The following is an 11,083-nucleotide window of genomic DNA, read 5'->3' on the forward strand; positions in this document are numbered from 1 at the left end:
CCCTAAATCTTCCTACATATGTGAGTTGTACTTGACATAAGCTTAAATATCCCTGAAAACAAGTGTGAAATGATACTTTTGTAAGCAGAAGGAGCCACTGTGTCGGCCCATCTCTCCCTAAGGCTTCCCGGTGTCACCTCCATACACTCAGAGTGGCTACAGCTGCAGGGGAAGCACGGATGGCGGGGAGACGTGGGCAGGGCCCCATCAGCTCTGGCCTGGGCGCCAGACCCAGGCTCGCTGGTTACCTAACGTTCCCCGGCACTTCCCCGCCCCGGCCGGGCTGGAAGGATAACACACCTCAGACCTCTTCCAGGCGACCCCCTGAGGGATGGCCCCGCTCCTCAAGCCCGCCCTGCAAGCCGGGGCAAGAGGACGTGCGGAGTGGACGAGGCACAGGGAGCCTGCTGGCCTCAGCGGCCGCACTCCCTCAAAGGCACATCCTTGGAGGAAGGATCTGCACATCTGCTTCTCTTGGCAGCCTTCTTGCTTCAAGTTCAAGGTTCTTTCAGACACTCAAGGCATCATGTCAAAAACTACAGAAATATCAAAACCCAAATAATGCTGTAATGTTGGGGAACTTTCCAGCAATTAGAAACACCCAGGAATCCAATCCTGCTGTCTGCATGCCCAGACTTTTGGCCTCCCTTCCCTCTACCTCATGGGACACAGGAATGACCCCCGCCCGGGACCTCCCTGGGCTCCCTTCTTCCGCACACCCTCAGGAGAGGTTTGCTGTCCCCAAGAAAAAGCCGGTTACCTGTCATTTTCCCCACTAAACTCAAAGGGATGGGACCCGCTTGTCCCAACTCCTTCGTGGAAGGAAAGGAAAAGCAGAGAAGGAAAGGAGGTCAGAATTTCATTGTTTAACTCATCACTTCCATGATGCTGATGATAACTAATGCTGGAGGAGGATTTTCTTTAATTACTTATCGAAGTGAAAGGGCCTCCAAGTTAACGGGAGCCTCTGTGACACAGCAGGCTCAGCAGCCCTGAAGGAGGTTACCCCGGGGCCTCCACAAGTTGCTCCTGGGGTTTGCTCAAGGCGGCAGGTGCAGGGAGAGAGAAGCGCTCTTGCCGGAGGAATTCTGCTGGAAGCGAGCAACCTCCAATGGGCCATTGCTGGCCAGGCTGCTGCAGGCCAATGGCTCGGTGGCTTTTAGGAGTGAGGCACAGAGTGACAGAGAATTTGCCTCCTGTCAAGTGGACCTCCTGCCTCTCGAGCTCTTAAACCCAGTATTAATTAAGTGAAGGGCGGAGGAGGCTTACTGCTGAGGCTCTAAACTTCTTGGACCACAAACCCAAGCTCTCACCACAAGATGGATTTTAAAATGGTTTCTTGAGTTCAGTCCTAAAACAGCCTGCAACGCTCCCTCCCCCTGTGGGCATCTGGGACCACGGCGATGGGTCCCATCACCACTGTGCCTGTCCCCACAAATGCGGTCATCACACATCCTCCGGGTCTGAAATATTCCTCCAGAGGTACTTATACATTCACTCAATCGTTCACCCGCTTCATTACGGGGTGGCAAGCGTCTTCCGACGCAGGCGCTGGGCGGGCTGGCATTCCCCTAATCTGTGGGTGCGGGGAGATTAGCCTCAGAATGCAAAAATTAACCCATGCCACCCTCATAAAATGTAAATACTACAGCTTCTGTCGTTCAATGATGCAGGAGAACCATGGGCACGTTAAAGTGAGATGTTTCTCTTTTTCCACACTCCTTCAATGGTATTAAAATGACACTTAATGGTTCGAAATAGATCAAGGGTCTGTTTAACTGTAACACTAATAACATGCTGGTTTTTCCCAGGCAGCTCACATGCCCTGTGGGATGGCCAGGGCACGGCCAAGCTCTGACCCGTGGGTCCTACATCCACCAGACATTCTGGTCTGAACACAGACCCAGACATGGGAAACACCCGGGACAAAGCAGGAGGTGCCTCTGGTGGTCCCCGAAATCCCTTTTTTCCCAAGTGGAAATACTGAGACTCGGCTCTTGACCAAAATATACCTGTGACCCTACCTCCTGGAACCTTCAGTCCACCCAAGACCGCGGGTCCAGCCCTCTGGCACTGGGGGGAAAGATGCGAGGCACAGGAAATCCATCTTGGCAATTGCCCGGACAATGCTTGTGCAAATGCCCTGCCACTTGCTTTAAAATAAAAATGCAGGGCTTCCCTGGTGGCGCAGTGGTTGAGAGTCCGCCTGACGATGCAGGGGACGCGGTTCGCGCCCCGGTCCAGGAAGATCCCACATGCCACGGAGCGGCTGGGCCCGTGAGCCATGGCCGCTGAGCCTGCGCATCCGGAGCCTGTGCTCCGCAACGGAAGAGGCCACAACAGTGAGGGGCCCACGTACCGGAAAAAAAAAACAAAAAAAAACGCAGTGTTCTCGGTTCCCATCTGCAGAGGAAGTGGGTCTGGAAGGCAAGTGGCTGCTGGCTCTTCTCAGGCCACACACCTGACCCTCCTCTGGTTCTTCTCCACCTGGGCCTGCTGACAGCGTGGATTCGCCTGGGAGCAGGCGGCAAGAGGAAGTCTGCCCCCCAGGGTCCCTCTGCAGCATCTGCCAGGGGCCACGCCGAGCAGGAGAGAAGGGGAGGTGGGCCAGGGGGCGCCGAGGAGAGAGAAGACTCCTGGGCCTCTGAAGCTGGCCATCAACAAACCGGCGTGTGTCGACAGCTTTACTGGACATAAGCCGCTTTCACCTGCTTCCTACTGCCCACAGACCCTGTTAGAGTGGCCGTGACAGAGACCACGTGACCTGCAAAGCCCAGAGCAGCTGCCATCCAGACACAGTTCACAGACCCCTGGTCCAGGAGACACCAGCCAGTCCCAATACAGTAATGGCACCAACACCAGCAGAGAGCTCGGAAGACCCGATGGCTAAGCGTGTGGGGAGGGAGCCCTGCGTCCACGCTGGAGCCAGGGGCCCCCCGGCACCCACACGCAGGGTGGCTCACCCTTCACCACTGGACACCGAGAATCCCTTCCCTCCTAATCTTGGCTGGTCCGGGGAGGTGCGTCTTCCGTCCCTACATTTTTTTTTTTTTTTAATTGGAGCACAATTGCTTTACAATGTTGTGTTGGTTTCTGTTGCGTTGGTTTCACTGTACAAGGAAGTGAATCAGCTACATGTATACATATATCCTCTCCCTCGTGGACCTGCCCCCCGATCCCACCCATCCGGGTCACCACAGAGCACCCAGCGGAGCTCCCTGCGCTATGCAGCAGGTTCCCACTAGCTATCTGGTTTACACATGGTAATGTATGTATGTCAGTCGCAATCTCCCAGTTCATCCCAGCCCCACACACACGCTTTTAAACGTAAAATCTCGTTCACTTTTTCACTCTGGCTCTGGGACAGATACATACCGTTTCTGGGACGGCTGCATTAAAGCTGAAAGTTTATCATCATAAAATTTCTTCATTGCAAATCTGTCGAGGGCTTGGTCAGCACTGCGGAAGAGAGAGAGAGAGAGAGAGAGAGAGAGAGAGCGCACACGCTTTAACTCCATGGCCACCGCAGGAGGCCGGGTCGTGGGGAGTGACATGAGACAGGCCCCGAGGCTGTTCTGAGTGGCTGGCACTCACTAAGAGCTCCATTTTGCTACACCCCCTCCCCAGGGAAAATCCACTTTAGCCTCTCTTCTAGGGCCTCATCTCCCCCAGGAAGACGTTCAGGGCCAAGTGGAAGCCAGGCTTGCAAGGTCCGGAGTCCCCCCTGCAACAGCAGCACCCGATCCTAGGAGGTGGCACTTTCTGTGCAGCATGTCCGGCTGGTGGGGGAGTCACCTGCCTGCCTTTTCTCACCTGTGGGCACAGGCCACTGTCCTATCTAAATAACCATCTAAAATAATAACCTTGTCTAAATAAGGGGCTGGGCTGGCAGGGGTGCACAAAAGCAGGGGTCACTTAAGAACTGACTTTTTAACATATAGAGCACGTACGTTTTTCAGAGTAAAAAGTATAGTTACACATTCACCTATACATTTTATTTTTATTTTTTTTTGATGTGGACCATTTTTTTTTAAGTCTTTATTGAATCTGTTACAATATTGCTTCTGTTTTATGTTTTGGTTCTTTGGCTGTGAGGCATGTGGGATCTTAGCTCCCCGACCGGGGATCAAACCCACACCCCCCTGCACTGGATGGCGAAGTCTTAACCACTGGACCGCCAGGGAAGTCCCTCACCTATACATTGAAAAGTATTCCTTTTTCTGGAATTCACTCGTTTTATTAAATGCTGATAACGCATTTTGGTCAAGGTTTCTGTTCAGCATTAATACTGTTATCAGTATTCATAATATTAGCAACAACTCCATCTTTATGAACTCTTATCTTTCTGGTGCTGGTACCAGAATGTTCTTCCTACTTTACTTTGTGACGTGAAGTGTCTGTTTTGATCTGGACACAGTTTGTGACAAAGGCCTTAAAAACGTCTGCTCGCTATGATTACTTCTGAGAACAGTATCTAAGGGGAAAATAGTAGCAATGATCAAAGATGTATCGAGGAGAACTTGTTATCACGGCATGCTTGAGCGTACAAGATCATTAGACGGAAGCGACTGAAATTCTAAAGAAAACCTGCAAACGACCTGGATAGGCAGAATTGGTAAATGCTAAAATACATAATATTCTATTCATCTATTCATACTGTTAGTCCTACTAGTACCAGCAGCGTTAACAGCAGCTAATACCAGCACCGATGCTATTCCAACTGTCTTACACGAAACGACACACTGAATTGTCACAAAACCCTGTGAGGCACAGCCATCATCCCCGCTTCCCAGGTGAGGACCCTGAGGCTTAGAGCCTTTCATGTGAGTTGCCTGACACGTGAAGCTGAGACACACTTCGATTATTCAGAAAAAGTGGTGCGTTTAGAGACAGTGTCATTGATAAGCTGTAAGTGACTAAGGCTTAGCCTCTATGCTTTCCAAAGATGCCAGGACTGCCCATGGCGCATGGAACTCTGGTTCCACACAGAGCTGCGCTGTTGTGAGCAGGTGAAGTCTGCTCTCTGACCAAATGTCTTTGGCTCAGCAGAGGGATGTGACGTGACCAGGAATCTCAATTTGTCTGGCACGCACACAAGTACTTATTATCACCAAGAAAGGATCTCATTTTTGCTCTGGGGTTGGGTTTCCTGCCTGGCAAGCCATGGACTCCCCAGTTTGTTTCCAGAGAAAACATTTGGAAAGTCAAATTTCACTCCTTAACGCTAGAAAGGAAAGGGTTTATCGGCTAATGTGAATAGGCTTATATTTCCTCAGAATGGAGCGGTTCATGCTTCACAAAGTGGCCATTGAACAGAGGGAGCCAACGCAGATGCAAAACCCATAAAGAATGATATTTCTGAACTGGGTCTCAGTGTGAGCGGAGACGTGTGCTCGGAAAGGGCATCTGGGTCCACCAGCACGGCCAGCGCCAGGAGGGCTGGCACGCGGCCGCTGCCTCACTCGCTGGCCTCGCGGTGCCTGTCGTCCCCAGTGGACGGGACCGGCCTCCTGCTGGCGGCACCCACACGCCCACGGCGCACCTCCTGAGAACCGGGCCAGACCAGGCTTCCCGCTCACGGGCCATGAGATCATGAGCAAGCTGCCTAAGTCCACCAAGCCTCCGTTTCCTCATCTGTGAAGTGGGAGCAATGACTGCTCGCTCCTAGATTACCTGGGAGGATTGAGCAACAAAAAGGAAACGTGCAAAGTGCTTCCCAGAGGCCCACTGCATACAAACGTGGCAGCCATGCATGCAAACCATGGCGGCCGTGGCCACGGCCATGTACAGAATTTGAGGCATCCAGTGGGACAGCACTGCTCTTCTTTACTAACGGTAATGTTTGTCCCTATTGTTCTTGTCAGAGAATGACAGTGCACTCACTTTATCTTTGACGCCTCCATGAAGTCTTCGGTGTGAATCACTGCACACCTACGACAGTGTCTTTCTCACAAGTGCAAACCCTTAGCTGCAGCTGAGCTTCTAGGCACCAGGGACACGAGCCTCGGCCTCCAGGTCAGCTCCCAGGCTGACCGCCCCCCGCCCACCCAGCCTCAGGGCATCCCGATGCCCACGGTGGTGAGGACGCTTCCCTCTTACCTGGCCGAGACATTGGTGAAGTGCATGTAAGATGATATGACCACGCCGATGCGTCCCTTTCCGCCCTGCAGGAGACAAGAGAGGTCATTAGAACAGGAAAGCACTCGTTCATGCACAGGATGGCCAAGAGCCTGCCTCGGAGGGGAAGCCAGCGTTAACCCCCTCTGGTCCCCGTTCTGGGGGACGGCAGCACCCAACTCAGCAGAGAACACACATATGGGGTGCTGATGGCGGGAGCAGGTGCTATCCGGGACATCCGAGGACACCCCCGAGGGCAGCTCTGCACAGAGGCGGCCAGTCAGTTCCTCATTTCCCAGTGAGGCTGGAAAAAACCGTGTTGGGCGGAAGCAATTAGCGTGACTTAATCACCCAGGTGAGAGAGACCCGAACGCCCCACTCACAGGCTGCGAGGGCTTTGAGGGCTGCACACAGAGCCCTGAGACGTCCAGAGTAGCAGGACAGCAGATCCCAGGGTGCTGCCAGCATCACTGTCCCCACCTACCCAGCCCTGCCCTGTCACACACAGGGGACCCCCACCCGAGGCAGCGTCATGGAAAACGCATCACTCGATCCGTAACCACAGACACGCACAGCCCGGACAAGGCAGCCCGGCAGGGCCTCGGACCAACACTGCCAACAGGAGAAGGTGCCTGGAAGCACCGCAGCTCCGTGACAGGCCACCTCGACCAGAACCGTGGACTGCCACCTTCTGAAACACACTGCCATGACCCAGAACGGCGGCCAGCGAACCACAGCCCACCAGCCCACTTCTGCCCACCACTTGTGTCCCTACGAGTTAAGAGCCACCTTAACATGTTTAAACAGTTGAAGAAAAATCAAAAGAATAGTATTCCAATGACACATGAAAATCATACGAAGTCCAAATGTCAGTGTTCATAAATAAGGTTTGATTGGGACCCAGCACGCCTGTTCGTTCAGGAGCTATTTCCACACGGCAGCGGCAGGTGGAAGGAAGTAGACTGTGGTGCCCCAAAGCTTTGAAAGTCCTGTCTGGGTCTTTCAGGAAGAGGCAGCAACCCCTGATCTAGAGTCCCACGAGCCACCATGGCTGTGACAACACCGTGCAGATCGTACGTCTATTCTTGAAAGGGAACGATGGAGGAAATTCAGGTCCAAATCTGGCGTGTGACTGTCACCCAGGAGCGATCTCCTCTCTGTCTCATCAAGGGCGTGCCTTACAGAAACTCAGTGCAGACACACACTCAGTCCTTCACTGCTGAACCCTGGCACCTGCAGTTGTCACTGCACAGCTACTGGTATGTTTCTTGTATAAATTCCCCTGCAGGGAACAACAGCGCCGTCAAGTCAGGCATGCGGGGCGGCTTCACTGCCCCCATCTCCAGTGCTTTTCGTTACGTGCGCACAGGAAGTCTTCGAGCGCAAACAACGTTCTTTAGGACCAGAACAGCTTTTGTCTGCTCTTAACAAAAATCAGAATCGCTGACTACACAAGTCCCAGCGAGTATCCTCTGCCAACAACTCAAGACTAAACTGTGTGGAGGTGGGTGAAACTGTCCGGAAGAACCGCAGGCAATTTCTACTCCAAACTAGTGTGAGGGGGGACTTGGGAACAAACACCACCCTTTGTATCCGGCAGGGAGACAGGGGTCTCACAGTCTGGCCTTAGTCTGCCCTCCCCAGGCCAAGACGGTATTCCTGGCACTCCTGGCAGTAGGAGCACATTCTGCAGGGCTGGCAGGTTTTGGGGAAAGTCAGCAATCTCACCCCCCGCAGCAACTATGATGAACTTCCCTTAATGTCAACATCTGTAAGTTCAAATCACAGGAGAGCTTCTCTCTCATAGCATGTTTTCTAGCTCATCTTGGAAAGGGTTCATAGGTCACCAGAATTAGGACAAGAGATGAGCAAACTGTTCCCCAAAAGTTTCAACATGTTCCAGTTTAATCCCACCAACAAGACTTTTCCCAAGAGGCAAGCGTAGTTTAGAGGAGGGACACGTTTTAGAGAACTCTGTGAGCTAAGTTCGTCACTTGTGGCCCAGATGTTGTAAATAATATTATAATTTGTTCCATTAAAAAAGTGAACTGAAATGGAATGCATGGTGAAGGGGGTGCGTCTCAAGGTCCAGGGACCAGAATCCTCTGGAGACACAGCTGGCAGCAGGTCTGGGTGCACCGGGCGGGCATTTCTCCCCAGGGTCAGGCACTGCAGCTGCTCCGGGTGGGTTAGGGGCCACTGCCTCACAGGCCTGTGAAGGGATCTTAGGCAACAATGGCCCATCAGTATTACCCTCACTCTGTCAAAATCACCAAGCCAAGCCCAATGAAAAATACAGACGTTTTTTAATTGACAAGAATTGGTTTTTTTTTTAAAGTCTCTTTCTTTAAGTTTTCACCAAAACATAAATGTGGAGAGAAGCTCCTCAATATAACACAATCGTTGAATAAAAGCTCTGGTTAACTTAATTTAGTAAGAGAACTAACGGGACTCCCTGGCTGTCTGAGGGAGAATGTAATCAAGTTAGATGTCAGAAGAAGGAACAAAAGCAGAGAGCAGCAAACGCACTGTGTGTACCCAGCGGCTTTTCCTCCGGGCCGAGTGACCCTCAAATGCCCCAAGTGTGGGAGCTCTGAACATGGTCGGCCCTGTCTACCCTCCTCATTCTACAGGCAGATCTCAGTGCCCTTGCAGGAAACTCACACAGCAAGTCTGATCCTTCGAAGGGAAGGTTCTCTTACACTAAGCTCCCTAACGCAAAGGGTTTTTGTGCAGCTTTTGAGTGTGAAAAGTCTGAAGGAAGAAACACTTTAAGGTGGAAATGTCTATTTTTTCGAGACGTCCTGATGGTCATAAGAATTTGGTGTAAAATATACAGGGCAGGGAGCAGCCCCCTTCTTCTGGGAAGGAGACCCAGCCACTGCACTCCCCGCCCCCGCTTCTCAAAGCATTCCTCCCACACGCTGCATGAGCTCCAGGTGTCTGGGAAAACGGATCAGATCTGAGGAATCCAGGGTAGTGCAGGAAAAGGCTACGGACAATCCAAGGCAGTTGAGAAACTGGAGAAGTAAGAGGAGAGGTAGGTTCCAGAAGATGGGAGGGCGGTAGGAGGAGGGAGGGGTGCAAAGCAGGTCAGCGCAGCCAGGACGATGCGCTGCTGTGCTCACAGCCAGCCCCGGGCACCCTGCAAGGGCAGACATGTCACGTCCCCTTCGGGCTGACCTGCTTGGAAAGGACCACAAGCCAGCTGCAGCGGCATCGTGCCCACAATGCCAAGCCAGTCGACTAGCATACCTCAGGCGGCACAGAGCCCAATGCCGTGCACCTTAAGAGCCCCCTTCACTTTTTCAAAAGCGCTTCCCATGCAAAACAAAAATGCATGAAAATGAAAGGATTCCCTCCCAGGGGTCTCTAACCTTAGCTTCACCATGTGCAGCTATGCATTCAGGGACCTCCATCCTATACACTCTGAAGCCACACTCTGGGAGACTGGATGACTCTTCCCCCCACCGACCCTTAGAATAAGTATGAAAACCTAACCACAAACCCCTAAAGAAGCTGGAAGTTAGAGCGATAAAGGTGGGCCCCTTGGGCCCCTGAGCGGGTGCTCACCCTGCAGTGAATGACGACCACGTGCTGGGGGTCGCTGTTCAGCCAGGCCTCCTGCGCCTTGCAGATGGTACACACCTTATCCAGGGGCGGCGCGTGCAGCTCTGGCCAGCCCACGTCCAGAATCTGCGGGGAGAGAGAGGAGGGTTCCTGGTGTCCATCTCCAGAAGCCCTACGAAGCCATCTCATGACGGTTTATTTTATTTACCAAAATATTTCATTTTAGAGTAAAGAACAAGGCTGCATGCTCCTTTTCTAAAACTCAGTGGGAATTATGGCTCCTTTACTGGAAAGAAAAATATGAAGGATTATGTTTTCCCCAGGAGACATCTACTCCCGGGTCTTATCTGCCTTTCTGCAGCTGGAATGACAATTCTAGAAAGGGCTTTCGGGAGCCGCTAATGGTGCGTGGCTCATGGGGAAAGAGGCCCAGGTCTGGCAAGACCTGAAACAGGAGTTCTCCGCAGGGGCTGCCAAAATTCCTCCCTTCAGACTAAAATCGCAGTTTGGGAAAACGCTGAGAGCCATTCCTCCACACAAAGGGCAGATAACTTCTCAGAGCGAGATGCCTATCACACGTGACACTCCCCAAAGGAGAGGAATGTGCCCAGGAGGGAGGGAGGAAGGCCTCCAAACCTCGGTTACAATTCAGGAACAAAGAAAGTCATCATCACGAGATAAGGAACCTGGCAGGTCTGTGGGCAAAACTTGGCATCTCTGAGCCACCTGACACATTCCCAGCTCTAAACCTGAGGGCCACGCAGTGCTGTTATTTTTGCTTTCCGTTTACTTTTTTAAGAGGAGAGGGGAAGGCAGAGCTCTGTCTTATTATAAAAGCAATAGAAATTGTGTAAAATGATGGAAAAATTCAGAAAACCGCTGGAAGCAGGGAAAGGCCTACACCCCTTCCACCACTCAGAGCAAAAGCCTGTTCTGGTGAAACCCTTACACTCTTTTTCTACGTACATTTAGCAAATACATAAATTCTATACTCTGCCCTTGTTAACGAGCATTAAAACAGGCAATTCACCATGTTACTATTTTTTTTATCCTAATGGCTGCAAAATGTTCCAACATATGGAATACAGTATGCATACATATACCATATATACCATAACTTATGCTTATGCCATCTTAAAAATTTCCCCCTAAATCTTTGCTGTTAAAAAGAATAACGGGGGGCTTCCCTGGTGGCACAGTGGTTGAGAGTCCGCCTGCCAATGCAAGGGATACGGGTTCCTGCCCCGGTCCGGGAAGATCCCACATGCCGCGGAGCGGCTGGGCCCGTGAGCCGTGGCCGCTGAGCCTGCGCGTCCGGAGCCTGTGCTCCTCAGTGGGAGAGGCCACAACAATGAGAGGCCCGCGTACCGCAAAAAAAAAAAAAAAAAAAAAAAAA

General features: G+C 52.0%; 1 protein-coding gene across 9 annotated transcripts in view; it reads right to left on the reverse strand.

The window, feature by feature from the left end:
* TNS3 (tensin 3) overlaps positions 1 to 11,083 on the reverse strand; it is a 224,337-nt gene that overhangs the window by 112,836 nt on the left and 100,418 nt on the right. For all 9 annotated transcript variants that reach the window (XM_027124073.1, XM_027124072.1, XM_027124071.1 and 6 more), the window contains 3 exons: positions 9,691 to 9,813; positions 6,100 to 6,164; positions 3,376 to 3,459 (listed from right to left, as the gene is read on the reverse strand). In XM_027124073.1, the coding sequence (XP_026979874.1) occupies positions 3,376 to 3,459; positions 6,100 to 6,164; positions 9,691 to 9,813 (272 nt within the window). The remainder of the gene's footprint in view (positions 1 to 3,375; positions 3,460 to 6,099; positions 6,165 to 9,690; positions 9,814 to 11,083) is intronic.

The sequence above is a fragment of the Aethalodelphis obliquidens genome, unplaced genomic scaffold (assembly GCF_003676395.1).
Source record: "Aethalodelphis obliquidens isolate GAN/ISIS:26980383/991018 unplaced genomic scaffold, ASM367639v1 scaffold27, whole genome shotgun sequence".
NCBI classification, from domain to species: domain Eukaryota; kingdom Metazoa; phylum Chordata; class Mammalia; order Artiodactyla; family Delphinidae; genus Aethalodelphis; species Aethalodelphis obliquidens.